Source organism: Microcaecilia unicolor, chromosome 5 (genome assembly GCF_901765095.1).
Source record: "Microcaecilia unicolor chromosome 5, aMicUni1.1, whole genome shotgun sequence".
NCBI lineage: Eukaryota > Metazoa > Chordata > Amphibia > Gymnophiona > Siphonopidae > Microcaecilia > Microcaecilia unicolor.
Window position 1 is genome coordinate 104,507,708 of NC_044035.1, and position 15,339 is coordinate 104,523,046.

The 15,339-nt window shown below is 47.1% G+C and overlaps 1 protein-coding gene across 1 annotated transcript in view; it reads left to right on the top strand.

Annotated features, from left to right (window-relative positions):
* The first annotated feature begins 213 nt into the window (after window positions 1-213).
* The window catches only part of DNA2 (DNA replication helicase/nuclease 2), a 101,415-nt gene continuing 86,289 nt past the window's right edge, over window positions 214-15,339 (top strand). Inside the window, exons 1-2 of the mRNA XM_030203142.1 lie at window positions 214-423; window positions 5,246-5,416. Coding sequence (XP_030059002.1) covers window positions 257-423; window positions 5,246-5,416 — 338 coding nt within the window. The 5' untranslated portion in view covers window positions 214-256. The remainder of the gene's footprint in view (window positions 424-5,245; window positions 5,417-15,339) is intronic.

A 15,339-nucleotide genomic window follows, 5' to 3' on the forward strand; every position in this document is an offset into this window, starting at 1 on the left:
TTGTTTGCTCTTTTGAGTGGACTGGGATGACGGCTACGCGGGAAACAGAGCTAACCTAATGTCTTCAACTTGTTGACGTCATCCCGACTCCTGTTTTCATCCAACCTCCTTGCTTGGAGCGGAACTGCTTAGTGGACTACTTCCGTGTTACTAGTTTATCGGTCTTGTCGCGAAGTTATGATGTTCGTAGTCTCGTGGCTGTTGTGTGACAATTTCAATTTTTTGGCGCGGCCAGTTGAGGTCGGCTACTTGGCTTATGTTGTTCCTGGGCTCTCTCGGGTTTTGGTACGACTACATTAAGACCGACCGGGTTTGCTTCGATCTTCTTGAGCCGTGCAGCATGGACATGGACGACAAATGGCTGGAAGAGATGATGGAGAAGAGCTTCACCGATTTGAGAGAAGAAACTGTGAGCGCAGGAGTGTAAGTAGACTCCCAGTCCATTCTGCCGGGGGAGAGAAAGGGTTCTCTTAGCTTATGCCTTCTCAGTAGAATCGTTGTTAATAATTGCCGCAGATGTGTTAGGCGGTGTGATTGGGGTTACCATCCTTTACACAGGTTGAATGGCGCCCTGAACGTGTCTCCGAATCTAACTTTTTAATGACCAACAGGTCTCCGTCTTTTCCTAAAGACTCGGGGAAAGCGATAAAGAATCTCTTGATTATGTTTATAGTCAGGTTTGTAATACAGTGAAATCTCATGTCTGTGATCAGTTCTGTAATTCAGTGGGAAAAAAAATCTTTCTTGATCCGAGTGTGAGTCAAGTTTGATTAGCATTTTTTCTTACTAACTATATCTTCATTTTCGGTGGTGGTGGGGTGGGGGGGGGGCGATTGGTTGGTCGATCCACTGTACTGGCCAATTTTCTTTTGAATTCTATTTATTAAACCGATTTTCTTTTATTGATTTGTAAGATGACTAATCTTTTTTGATTCTTTTATGTGTTAATGTAGACCACTGGACTAGATGAGGCTCTTGGCCCAGGATGCTGGCGATTAAGGTCACTTTTGACCTTACCTGATCTACAGGTTAAGCCTTTATAGCACTTCGCCCTCCTCTCTCTCACTCTCCCTTAGCCCTGTAAAGTTTGCTGGTTGACAGCATCAGCAGCAGTATGATTGACTGCCTTCAGCCAACCCCTGGGTATTCCCTCTTCCCCATTCTGCTACTGGCGACCAGTGTAAACACAGGACTGGGGGGGGGGGGGTGAGAGTGAGAGAGGTGAGGGAGTAGTGTAAGGAGTGGGAAAGAGAGACTGGATCGTGGAGGGGGGTGGGGAGAGATGCCAGCCTGTAGAAGGGGAGAGATTCCAGCCCAGGGTCAGGCAGATTCTGAACCCACTGGGGGAGGGAGGGGGCACAAAAAGTGGTGCGATGGGGGGGGGGTCACCAATGCAAGTTGGCTTAGGGTGCCACCAACCCTTGAGCCGGCCCTGATGCAGACATCCTGTTTCTTTAAATGACAATGGTGGTGGCACATTTTAGGCTGATTTATGGAGGTAAATCGGGTACAAACTTTGAGGACAAGAATCCACTTTGTCAGGACTCATGTTCCTGAAAGCAGGTCCCTCAATTAATTGGTTAGTGTCTAATGTATATTTTTCCTGTTCTAAGACTAACACAGTTACTCCTCTGGAATGTGTATGGATGATTAACAGAATGAGACACTATTTTGGAAAGCGAAAAGTTCCATTTGAATCCTAGCAAATATCCAAGTTGACTGATTTGACTTTACCCTAGTGCCCTTCCTTTAAGGCATTGTTTTAAAAATGTTTTGGTTCTTCCTTTGATCGTTTTTTTTGTATTTTATTTCCCTCTAGTTGCGGTAATTGCACAATGTTAGTTTGTTGGCTTTAGTCACAGAGGCAGTTATTCATTTGTAAACTCTGGTGGTAATGGGAGACATTAATTTTATTTTGATGTTCCTAGTGGAAGCAGGGTATTTTTTTTTTTTTTTTAGGGATTTACATTTTATTCATACATAACGTAACATAGTGGTTGATGAGACCTGGTTTTATTTGTTTGTTTAAAAACTTGTATTCCCCTCAATCCCAAGGTCTTTGGTGGATCACAAAAGTACATACGTAATATATAGATTAACAAACAATAACCAGTTTCTGAATTTGATAAATTTCCATTTTCTCAATTGGTTGATGAGTCGCTGTTGATGTAAATGGAAAGTGAGACCCGTTTATCTTTTGAGTTTGAATCTTACTGACTTGTTAACAGTAGATCAAGATTTTGAAGGGGAAGTTTTTGCACTTACCATGCATTACGTGAAGAAATGAATGCAAGGTAAAGTGTAAAGTGTGCAGTAACTGTTGGGGCATGTCCAGCATGTGCTGTGCAGTTACCTCACAGTGCAGACATTTACTGCACAGTAACTGTATTAGCAGACACCATGGTATAAACGCCCCTGTGCTATCTGCCAATGTAGTTATTGTGGATTGTTGTAGAGATCCTGCAAACCTGGCACCTACTGGGAGTGTCCTTGGTGGGTTAGTGGCAAGGCAGGAAGGATGTTCAGACATGCCTGCCTCATTGTAGCAGGTTTAAAAATGGCAGCTTTGACTCCTAGGAGTAGTACTGTGAGACTAGTGCTAGAGGTCAGAGCTACCATTTTGAACCCAATCTGGCGGAATAGGAGCTTCCAGAGATTTCTTCTCCCCCACCCCCATCCACCAAGGACATCTTGGTAGGTGCCAGGTGTTTGCGTGGGAAGCGTTTCAAAGAACTCGATCAGGGTGGGGCTGGGAGGGGTCAGGAAGCTTATTAGGATTTTTTTTCTCTGCTGCGGACCACAGAAACTGCCTTTCGTGCTGACTCCAATCTCAAAATGGCTGCTGCAATCTCCAGCAGCAGTCTTGTGAGGCTGTCGCTAGAGACTGCAGTAGCCAGTTTGGCGGTGGAGAGGACATGGGCAGGAACGACTGGAGGCTCACTCTTGCCTCGACTACCCACTGCACCACCAGAGAGGATGGACAGTAGGCCTGTTGAGGGGCGGGGGAGGGTTCAAGAGGAGGGCTCGTTCTGTGTGTGGGGCAGAGTGGCTTCTCATTACTTACAAGGTCCAGGCCCTAGCTGCCAGTTTCAGCCGAAACTGTGGCAAATTTTGGCCACAGATACTGAAAAAATCGGTTTTGGTTGCCCTCTGGTAGTAGGTCTCTGAATGTCCTCTCCTTGGATCACCATCCCAAATGTGCTGAAGTTGCTTGTTAACTTGTGCTTAGTTCAGCAATGCACTGTGGTAACCTTGGCTAGCAGATATCATGTGACTCCGTGGCACAGGACACTGTAATACTATCAATGACTAGTATGCATTTTCAATATTGTTTATTGGTTACATTAAATGCCGATTTAAACATACAGAAGTATTCATGAAATGACAAGAAGTGAAAATTTTCTGGCTCCACACCTCCAATAGATGTTTTTAACATTTCAATTTAAAAAACATTGATGTAGAGAGAGTCTGGGAAAATGACCTAGGTATACCACTGGAAGGAAAGAACTGGCACAATACTAGAGCAGGATAAGAGAGTATCTCATTTTGTATTGTTAACCCAATCTTTGCAGCACATACAGCAATCTGGACACTAGGGGGCTCATTTTCAAAGTACTTAGACCAGTGCTTCCCAAACCTTTTTGGTTCATAGCACCGTTTATGTCCAAGTAATTGTTTGCAGCACCTCCCCCAGCCACATAAGTCTCCCCTCTCGGCCACACAGGTCTCTACCCCCCCCCCCCCAGGCCACACACACAGGTCTTCACCCCCCCAGTCACACAGGTTTCCACCCCCACCCACACATTTTTTTCCACTACTCACCTTCACCTGGAGCATCTGTTGGGGGGGGGGCTTCTCTGCAGTCTCCAGCTCCACTTCAGGCTCCCTGCTGCTGCTGCTTCTCTAGATGGGTAGCAGCAGTGGCAAAACAAGCTACAGCCATGCGGCACTGGACTCTCCATACAAACACTGTTGGCTGTGCCCCTGAACAGGAAGTGATGTTCAAGGGGGCAGGATCATCAGCCATGTGTATGAAGAGTCCGGCCCCGCCCCATGTGGCTGCAGCTTGTTTTGCCGCCGCTGCTACTGCTCATCTAGAGAAGCGGCAGCAACAGAGATGAGTATGTGGGGGGGAGCAGAGAGGAGGTGGTTTGGGTGGCGGAGGGAAGGAGGTCTGGATTTTCCGTGGCACCCCTAAGAGTTTGCTGTGGGGCACAGTTTGGGAACCGCTGACTTAGACTTACATAGTAACCTATGGAACTTTGTAAGTCTAAGTGCTTTGAAAATACGCCTCCATGTAAGTTTAGCCATGTTGGATAGTGGTAATCTCAGAAAGAATAAAGGGTCCTTTTCATACCTGTTCCATTGTGCTGCATTGCAAGCACATTGGTGATAAATCTGAGCTGACATATGCCAGATGCTGCAAATATAGGAAACTTTGTCTTATAAAATGATTAGATAGAAATAGTTAGCTTTGACTCAAGATTTGTCCTTGTATAAGAAACGGTTACTAAATTTATTACTTGGTTTTGGCACTTAAGTTATACTTACAACTGGAAAGAAATAGGCTAGGTTAATTATAATAATTGGTGGAATTTAGCATGTTTGACCGTTAAATTTGAATGTGTAGCAGCAAATAAGTCTAATTCATTACTTATATATGAAAGAGTTTGGAAACCTTTTAGATGACATGTTGGAGACTTATAGAAGGTGATTGTCTGAGCTCTCTGTGCTAAAAAGATGGCCATGTTCTTCTAGTACATTACTTTGAAATGGATTGATGTTTTTAAATTGACTATTTAAGATGAATGAAGAGAAGTAAACTAAAAAAAAAAATCACATTATTCAAGATGATGGTGATAAAATATCAGAGCTTGGCTGTCCTCATCCTCCCACTTATCCTGAGCATGAAGACAGATGTAAAAGCAGTCAGCACAGGGCCCTTCATGTGAGGATGCACTCACAGACCCCCATGCTCTGTGTTTGTTTTCAGTCTAACACGAAGCCTACCCAGGGGGAAAGGGGCATGGCCTGAGAGCATTAATTGAATCACAGGCCCTGTGTTGACAGTGTGGAGCATACATAGGTCCAGAGGGAGGGGAAGCAACTCTGTTTCTGTGATCCCATTCGGGGTCTGACCCACAGTTTGGGAACCACTGCATTATACGATAGACAAACATGGTGATCCTTGGTGGTGATAATTAGTAACTCTCTTGTGATTTTTTTTTTCTAACAATTCTTTTAGGTTAAAGAAAGGAGTTCCTGGAACCCCACTCTGCAAAGGCTTGAATAACCGATACTATACTTTGGCTGTGAAGGATGTGCAAAATCCCGGAGGGCTTCCTGAGAAACACCTGAGTATTTCTGCTTCCCAGACATTAGATGATATTGAGTTGTGCATCCTAAAGAATGACTGGTAATGAACAATCTGTGTATAAATTTCTAACTGGTGTGTAACCATCCAAGAATACAGAATGATGGGGAGGTTTGGAGAGTAAGATACTGCTTGTTAAAATGCTTTTTTTATATAAATTTAGTGTCTTGCAAATCTGTCTAAGAAATAGGGTAATAATGTAGAACTACACAAAACTCCATCATAAATCCTACAAAATACGATTCCTTTAATTCTATCATTCCATATCATCAAGCTGATCAATCCATAGACTGGTGGGTTGTGTCCATCTACCAGCAGGTGGAGATAGAGAGCAAACTTTTGCCTCCCTATATGTGGTCATGTGCTGCCGGAAACTCCTCAGTATGTTCTCTATCTCAGCAGGTGGTGGTCACACACAGCAGCAGCTCTGGCTAGGCCTCCAAGCCTAATCCTTAGGTTTTGTTGAGGCCTGGGGTTGAGGGCTCTTTTGAGCAAGTGCAAACCTGGTGGTGCCAGGTCCCTCCTTTTCTCCCCCCTCCCGCTGGCTCCGTTTAAAAAAAAAAAAAAAAAAATTTTGAACGTCTTTAAAGGCGTTTATTTCGACGTTTATTTAAGCGTCTATTGCAGCTACTCACTGGGACACCAGGTCGTTACAACTCGGAGCGGACAGCAGGTAATTTTTACCTTTTTATTGCGGGCAGGGGGTTCCCCGATTCTTCTCCTCGTGGCAATGGCGTCGGAGGGCGAGGGCGCAAAGGGTCGCTCCCCGGGTCGCTCGAGCGCTTCTAGAGGGGATGCGGGGGTTTTTAAGTCTGATTCGCCCTGCTTGGGTGACAGTTTCGTGACCGATGAATGTCCCGGTCCTTCCTCCGGCGTGGCGGTTTTTCCCGCCATAAACGCCCATCCCCCGCTCCTCGCCTCCGCCATCTTGGCCGGCCACGCGGCTCGGACGGCTTCTTCTTGGGCCGCCCTTGAGGTTGGAGACATTAATGCCATGAACGCCCTTAATTTGGGCGACGGCTCAGAAGCGGCTAATATCAAGAGCCGTTCTTCCCGCGCGGCTCCTTCGCGGAGTTTCGCGCCGGACGCCATCTTGGATGCGCAGCATGTCTCTCCCCCGCTATTGCGAGCGCCGGTTGAGAGTGCGCCTAGGGCTGTTGCCCAGGCTGCGGAAGTGCACAGTATGGGGGGTTTTCTCCCCCGAGTTTGTTTTGCTGTTGCATCAGGCCTTCCTCATGCACAACGCTGCCCCTGCTCCCTCGTCTGGTAGAGAGGTTGAGGTTCCCAGAGGTAAACGCCCTCGGGTTGATTCCCAGGCCTTGGAGGAATTTGTCTCCTCCGATGTAGATGAGGGCAGCGTGTCTGAGGTCTCCCAACGGTCCTTTGCGGATTCCTTGGAGGAGACGGATCCCCGCTCGGATGGAGCGGATGACCCCTCTGCGGCGCGGCTTTTTCGCCCAGAGGATTTGCCCAACCTGTTGTTACAGGCCATGGACACTTTGAAGATTTCCTCTCCGGAGGACGTCTCTCCCTCAGCCCCTGTTGGCTCTGCCATTATGCTGGGGACGAAGCGCCCGCCTAGAACCTTCCACGTGCATGATGCCATGCACACCTTAATTTCGGCTCAATGGGATGTCCCAGAAGCGAGCCTTAAAGTGGCTAGGGCTATGTCCCGCCTCTATCCTTTGGCTGTGAATGAACGTGAGGCCTATCTGTGGCCTACCGTGGATTCTTTAATCACTGCGGTGACTAAGAAAACGGCTTTGCCGGTGGAAGGTGGCACGGCCCTAAAGGACGCCCAAGACAGGAGATTGGAGGCGGCCTTAAGGTCGTCCTTTGAGGCGGCTGCTTTATGTTTGCAGGCCTCAGTTTGTGGCTCCTATGTGGCCAGGGCGTGCCTGACTATGGTGCAGCGGGCTTCCCCCTCGGATCATTCCTTGAGGGCTGATTGGCCGGCCCTGGAATCGGGCTTAGCCTATTTGGCAGACTTGCTGTATGATGTCTTGAGAGCCTCAGCTAAAGGCATGGCTCAGACAGTCTCTGCGCGGCGGTGGCTTTGGCTGAAACATTGGTCTGCTGACCACGCCTCTAAATCCCGCCTGGCTAGATTGCCTTTTCAAGGCAAGCTGCTTTTTGGGGTCGAGCTGGACAAAATCGTGACCGATCTCGGCACGTCTAAGGGCAAGAAGTTACCAGAGGTCAGGGCTCGGGCTAGTGCTCGTCCCGGTTCCTCCAGAGGACGGTTTCAGGAAGCCCGTCGGTACCGCCCGGGCAAGTCGGGTTCCTCTGCCCCCTCTTACTTCAAGAGAAATTTCTCCCCCAAGCAGCGTTCCTTTCGCAGAGACCGCCGTCCCGGAGGTGCTCCCTCCGGTCCTCCCCCAGGGGCTCGTACCCAATGACGGGGTATTGGTCCACGCCCCAGTGCAGATTGGAGGACGGCTGTCCTCGTTTCTGGGCGAGTGGACCACAATAACTTCAGACGCTTGGGTGCTGGAAGTCATCAGAGACGGCTACAAGCTAGAGTTCTGCCGACCCTTAAGAGACGGGTTTGTACTCTCTCCCTGCAAGTCTCCGGTCAAAGCTGTGGCAGTGCAGCAGACTTTGGACAATCTGATCCGCCTGGGTGCGGTCGTTCCGGTGCCAGAAGGTCAGCTTGACAAGGGGCGTTACTCCATTTACTTTGTGGTACCAAAGAAAGGAGGTTCTGTCCGGCCTATCCTCGACCTCAAAGGGGTCAATCGGGCCTTGAAAGTGAGGCACTTTCGCATGGAGACTCTCCGCTCTGTTCTAGCGGCAGTGAAGGCAGGGGAGTACCTGGCATCCTTGGACATCAAGGAAGCATATTTGCACATTCCCATCTGGCCTCCTCATCAACGCTTTCTGCGTTTCGCAGTCCTGGGACGACACTTCCAGTTCAGAGCCCTCCCGTTCGGGTTGGCTACTGCTCCGCGGACCTTTTCCAAAGTAATGGTGGTCATAGCGGCCTTCCTGCGGAAGGAAGGAGTACAAGTCCATCCTTATCTGGACGACTGGTTGATCCGAGCCCCCTCTTATGCAGAGTGCGGCAAAGCTGTGGACCGGGTAGTTGCTCTTTTGAGCTCCCTGGGATGGATCATCAACTGGGAGAAGAGCCAGCTGCGCCCGACTCAGTCCCTGGAGTATCTGGGAGTTCGATTCGACACCCAAGTGGGCAGAGTGTTCCTGCCAGACAATCGGATTGTCAAACTTCAGGCTCAAGTGAACCAGTTCCTAGTAGCCTCTCCTCTTCGGGCTTGGGACTATGTGCAGCTGTTGGGCTCTATGACGGCCACGATGGAAGTAGTGCCCTGGGCCAGGGCTCATATGAGACCACTTCAACACTCCCTGCTGCAGCGCTGGACTCCGATCTCGGAGGATTATGCTGTGCGCCTTCCCTTGGATCCAGCAGTGCGCAAGGCGCTGAGCTGGTGGATGCAGACAGACAAGTTGTCTGCGGGAATGCCTCTGGTGACCCCAGAGTGGATTGTCGTCACGACGGACGCCTCGTTGTTGGGCTGGGGAGCCCACTGCTTGGGAAGGACAGCGCAGGGTCTTTGGTCTCCGGCAGAAGCAAAGTGGTCTATCAACCTCCTGGAACTCAGAGCCATTCGGTTGGCGCTTTTGGAGTTCATCCCGGTACTGGTGTGGAAGCCGGTACGGGTCCTGTCGGACAATGCCACGGCTGTGGTTTATGTCAACCGCCAGGGAGGTCCCAAGAGCGCCCCTCTAGCCAAGGAGGCCATGGCTCCATGCCAGTGGGCGGAAGCGAACCTGGAACAGCTGTCAGCGGCCCACATTGCTGGAGTCATGAATGTCAAGGCGGACTTTCTCAGTCGCCATACCTTGGAGCCCGGAGAGTGGCAACTATCGGCTCAGGCGTTCTTGGACATCACGAAGCGCTGGGGCCAGCCGAGCCTAGATCTGATGGCGTCATCGGCCAATTGCCAAGTGCCGCGCTTTTTCAGCAGAGGACGGGACCCTCGATCTCTGGGAGTAGATGCTCTTCTCCAACAGTGGCCGACTCAAGAGCTCCTCTATGTGTTCCCGCCCTGGCCCATGTTGGGCAGGGTGCTAGACCGGGTGGCAAAGCATCCCGGCAGGATCATCCTGGTGGGTCCGGATTGGCCCAGACGTCCCTGGTATGCGGACTTGATCAGGCTCTCAGTCGACGATCCTCTGCGGCTGTCAGTGGAGCAGGGCCTGTTACATCAGGGTCCCGTGGTGATGGAGGATCCCTCCCCCTTTGGTCTTACGGCCTGGCTATTGAGCGGCAGCGTCTGAGGAAGAAGGGCTTCTCAGACAAAGTCATCGCCACTATGCTGAGAGCGAGCAAGCGCTCTACTTCTACGGCTTACGCCAGGGTTTGGCGTACCTTTGCAGCGTGGTGTGAAGCAGGCTCACTTTCTCCCTTCACTGCTCCAATTTCTTCAGTGTTGGCGTTCCTGCAAGAAGGTCTGGAGAAAGGCCTGTCGCTCAGTTCCCTTAAAGTCCAGGTAGCGGCTCTGGCTTGCTTCAGGGGCCGCCTGAAGGGTGCTTCCCTGGCTTCGCAGCCAGATGTGGTGCGCTTTCTCAAGGGAGTTAATCACCTGCGCCCTCCTCTGCACTCAGTGGTGCCTGCGTGGAATCTCAACCTGGTGCTGATAGCATTGCAGAAGCCGCCGTTTGAACCCTTGTCGAGGGCATCTCTGAAAGACCTGACGTTGAAAGCAGTCTTTTTGGTGGCTATCACTTCAGCCAGAAGAGTTTCCGAGCTCCAGGCGCTCTAGTGTCGAGAGTCTTTTCTGCAGTTCACTGAGGCAGGAGTGACTATTCGCACAGTGCCTTCCTTTCTGCCCAAGATTGTTTCTCGCTTCCATGTGAATCAGCAGCTCTGTCTCCCTTCCTTTCGTAGGGAGGACTACCCAGAGGAGTACTCTGCTCTTAAATATCTAGATGTGAGACGAGTCATCATCAGATACTTGGAAGTGACCAATGATTTCCGGAAATCGGATCATCTGTTTGTCCTGTTTACAGGTCCTCGTAAGGGTCTGCAGGCTGCTAAGCCTACAGTGGCAAGATGGGTCAAGGAAGCCATTGCGGCGGCTTATGTGGCCGCGGGGAAGGTGCCGCCTGTCCAGCTGAAGGCTCACTCCACAAGAGCTCAGGCGGCCTCGATGGCAGAGGCCGGTTCCGTCTCCTTGGAGGAGATATGCAAGGCGGCAACTTGGGCTTCGGCCCATACATTCTCCAAGCATTACCGCTTGACTGTGGCTGCTCGGGCGGAGGCCCGGTTTGGAGCTTCAGTGTTGCGGTCAGGGATTTCTATGTCCCGCCCTGGGTGAGTACTGCTTCGGTACATCCCACCAGTCTATGGATTGATCAGCTTGATGATATGGAAGGTAAAATTATGTATAATCATACCTGATAATTTTCTTTCCATTAATCATAGCTGATCAATCCATAGCCCCTCCCAGATATCTGTATTGTTTTTATTCTGGTTGCATTTCAGGTTCAAGTTTAGTCTTCAGTTACTTCAGAGGACTTCGTGTTCAAGTTTTTTCACTTGGATTCTTCAAGAGTTAAGACGAGTTTGTGTTACAGTGAGCTGCTGCATTCCTCTCCCCTCCGTTTTACGGGGCTGGATTGAGACTTAAAATTCTGCCGGCACTCCCTCCCGCTTCGTGCGGCTGTAGGGCAGTTTTGTACCCTTCCCGCTTCGGCGGTGTTAGGGTCAGTCAGCTCCTCCCGCGGTTGCGGTTGCAGGATAAGCCAGATCCCCCCGCATCGGCGGGTGTGGTGTCCCTCCCCCGCTCCGCGGGGATGAGCTGGACGGATTCCCCTCCCCCACTTGTGTGGGGATGAGCTGGGTTAATTCCCCTCCCCCGTTTCGGCGGTGGTGAGCTGGGCAGAGTGTCCCTTCGTGGGTGTAATTCTCTAAGTGCTGAGTCCTGCGGATGGTGCTTTGATATCGACATACTGAGGAGTTTCCGGCAGCACATGACCACATATAGGGAGGCAAAAGTTTGCTCTCTATCTCCACCTGCTGGTAGATGGACACAACCCACCAGTCTATGGATTGATCAGCTATGATTAATGGAAAGAAAATTATCAGGTATGATTATACATAATTTTACCATCTAAATCCATAGTTGTTACACATGAATCCTTTCTTTAGATACAAAGGCTAGAGCTCGAACTGAAAAAGATATTATCAAGTCCTAATAGTCAACAACCATACTTTTTTGGCATTTGCACTGAAACATGTTGAGCATTCACAATATATCTGTTATCAATTATTAGTAAATAAATGGAATTGCAAAAAACAACAAGGCAAACGATCTGCAAAATCCAATATGGGAAAAAAAAAGCCAGCAGATCAATGTCACAACAAAAAGATTTTATTGAAGATACCGTGTATGAACAAATCGCCCGACACAGGCCGTGTTTCGCCCACCTGGGGGAGACTAGGCAAATTCATGGGAGATGTGTTGGGATCTCGGATTGTTCTGACCTTCGAGAGAATGTTGCTGAGTATACCTGGACATTGGGGTATAGGCACGCAGGGAGAAAGACTATTCTTGAGCAAGGCATGCATAGTGGGGAAAAAGTGCGTTCTCAATCACTGGATAATGGACATGCCTCCCTCTTACTGGTACTGGAGGAATAAGCTCCATCAGCTAATGTTGTGGGAAGCGAGAGGAGCGAGGTTAACCCCCAAAAGACAAATGAGGTTCTTGAGTATCTGGGGGAAATATTTAAACATGTTACCACCCCAAGCGCGAAGTCATGTGCTTAATAGACTATCTTGGGATACTGGAAGAGATCGGACAAACTAAAGTATGAAGCATGCAACAGGCGGGAGGGGGTGGGGAAGGAAAGGACAGGGAAGGGAGGGGGGAAGGGCTTAGGAAGGTACACAGACTTGATATTAAAGAGCAAACAAGAACTTAATAGATCATGCTCATAATTATAGGGAGAGGAGGGAGGGGTAAGGGGGGGAAGAAAGAGTTATATATACATAAAAGTTGATGACAGATTGTAAATGTACCTTCAAGGAAGACAAGACACTAGATAACCTATGCGAATATATGCTTGATTGTACTTTGTTGCAATGTTACTGTATGTAGCAAATTGTTGTGTTCAATTCTGGTCACCACATCTCAAAAAAGATATAGTGCTACAGTGCTCTTTTACGAAGTTGTGATTTTGCGAGCCTCTTCTCCTACCATCTCTATCCTAGAATCTGATAAGAAATTGTTCAATATATTGTTGGCTGTTGCTTTACACTTGATTGTTTCAAATTGGAAAAATAATGTGCATCTAAATTATAATGAATGGTGGAGTTACGTGTGTGTGATTAGAAAATATGAAACAATTCTGGCCCATAAACATCGGAGAGTTAAGTCTGTCTTAAAGACTTGGGCTCGTTTAGATTTATTTTGTCAAGATCCTAATAGCACTAACTGACCACTGTATAACTGCTGATTGTCTAAGGGTATTGTCATGGAATTCTGATAATGTTCTGTTTTTCTCATTTATACTTATTTAATTTGCCTTGGATTGTTGTTATCGTTTGATTTTTCCTTTCTGATTTATGTTTTGAAAAACCTTAATAAAAATATGAAACAAAAAAAAAGAAAAGGTACAGAGAAGGGTGACAAAAATGATAAAGGGGATTAATAAGAGTGCAAAATAATTATTTTACTATAAATGTTGGGGGGTGTATACGTTAAAGAGCAAAGATGGTGTTCTGTCAATCAAAACTTGAGCTATAATATTATGACCCTCTGGGTCCACTGAAACATACCCAAGAACACAGTCATCAAAGAAGGATTACTGAAAATGGAGCAGGTCACCACTGACCGTAGCGAAGGTGCTTTGAAGTTATATTCTCCAAGGCTACAAATAGGTCTGAGCATCTACTACCTTCTCCAACAGTTGTGTGCATCCTTCATGAGTAACCTACAATTTAGCCGGGTATAGGAGGGCAAACCTAATTTGTTTATATAGTGCTGTACAAATGAGAGTAAACGTCTTGCGCAGTTGTTGCATGTGTTGCGAATAGTCTTGAGATCAAAGTATGGGAGAGTTTTGGTAGGAGAGCTTTTGCCCCTTCCAGATGGCAGCCAGAATGTGCTGTTTGTGCGCAAAGTTCAGACTTTTATACTACAACATTTTATTGAAGACCAACCAAGCATATACAGCCAATTTGCATTGATACAGTATGTTTACAGATGATTACATGCTTACAGAAAGAATTACCTTTTGTCTTCTATTTATTAAACATTTTTAACCCTTCTCCCCCCCCCATGTTGTACTAAACCGCTAGCACCATATACAGCTTACTACAATTAGTTTGCCCCAATTGTTAACGCCCTTCTCCAAACCTCCCCCCTCCCCTCCCCCCATAAAGTTCAGACTTTTAAAAAACACCAGTTGCTGTCTGTTAGAGGCCTGTCGCACAGGCCCCACACGAAGAGCATGTTCCATACAAAAACAGTCCCCCAGATTTAAAGTCTGGGGGAAATCCAGATTTCCAGAAAGGTAGGTAGATCTTTATCCATGAAAGATTTAGGCAAGCCTATCAAACGCAGATTATTCCTTCTGCTGTGGTTCTCTAAATCATCCACTTTGCCTCCTATTCCAGCACCCTTTGCTTTAAATTGGTTTGAGTCTCCAACATTGTTGCAGTGCGGTTCTCCAGATCCAACGTTCTTTGCAAACCAGCTCCAAGCAGACATTATGCAGCCGTTTGTATGCGTCTTCCGCCTGATCGAAGATCTACAAATTTTTTTTTTATCTAAGGCAGCTTCAACTGCTGCAATTACCTCTGCCATTATTTCAGACACCCATGCCGAGCCCACTGTGGTGGTGGCATGACTGCGCTAGTCAGCCATTTTGTGGTATGTCAGCTGCAATTTCTCCCTCGGGAGTGGGTTTCGAGGTCATCCCTCTCCAAACTCGGCATTTCAGAGCTCCACTAGTCAGCTATGAAGTGCATGGATGTTGATTTATCTAAGGTAAGGATAGAATTTTGGGTGATAATGCAGATAAAGTGCTGATAATAGGGAGGACTATATGGAGCTGAACTATTCAGCGTCCACCCCATATCATGCAACACATCTGAAAATGTTTTTTGAACTTTAGCTTTGATCCTTTGATTATGGGAGAATATTTTAATTTGACAATAAATCCCAGTGTAAATAGCTCAAAAGGCTGACAAGCATAAAAGAAGGAAATTGTAGAATATTTAATAGTCATTGAACCTTATTGGCATTTTGGAGAATAAGACATGGAAATGAGGGATTATACTTTGTATTCACATCTGCATGGAATCATATTGCAAAATTAATATGATGTTAATTGAAAACACAGTGGTGCAGAATGTCCACAGGGTGAAATATCACAAATCATATGGTAAGATCATGCTCCTGTTTATATTGAATTGGGATCTTAAAAGATAGGGTACAGTTTTGGAGACTCAATATGCCTCTGTTAGAGGGTCATGAGACTTTAAAAAAAATAGTAAAAGATATAAGGGGATTTTTTTTTTACTTAATAAAATCATGACAGTGTAATGGCAATTTTCTATTTGGGAAAATTGTTGAAGTAGAAATAATTTTCTTGAATATTTTACAATCTTGATTTAACTCAATATATGATTTGGAGAAGATATCAGAGGCTGATATCTTTTCTGAGTTGTATATTCAACTCCCATCCATCCTCCAAATAATGGAAGCTCATTTTCAAAGCACACAGACTTACAAAATCATATGGATTGCTATGTAACTTTGTAAGTCTGTGTGCTTTGAAAATGAGCACCTATGTGAATGACCTCTAAGGCATTATTTTAATCAACAAGATACAAGAACTATAAAATATATTTTTCTTTGTATATATGTCTGACTAAATGGTAAGATTTTAACATAGTTTACATGCATAACAAATTACTTTTGGACAGTGTATAA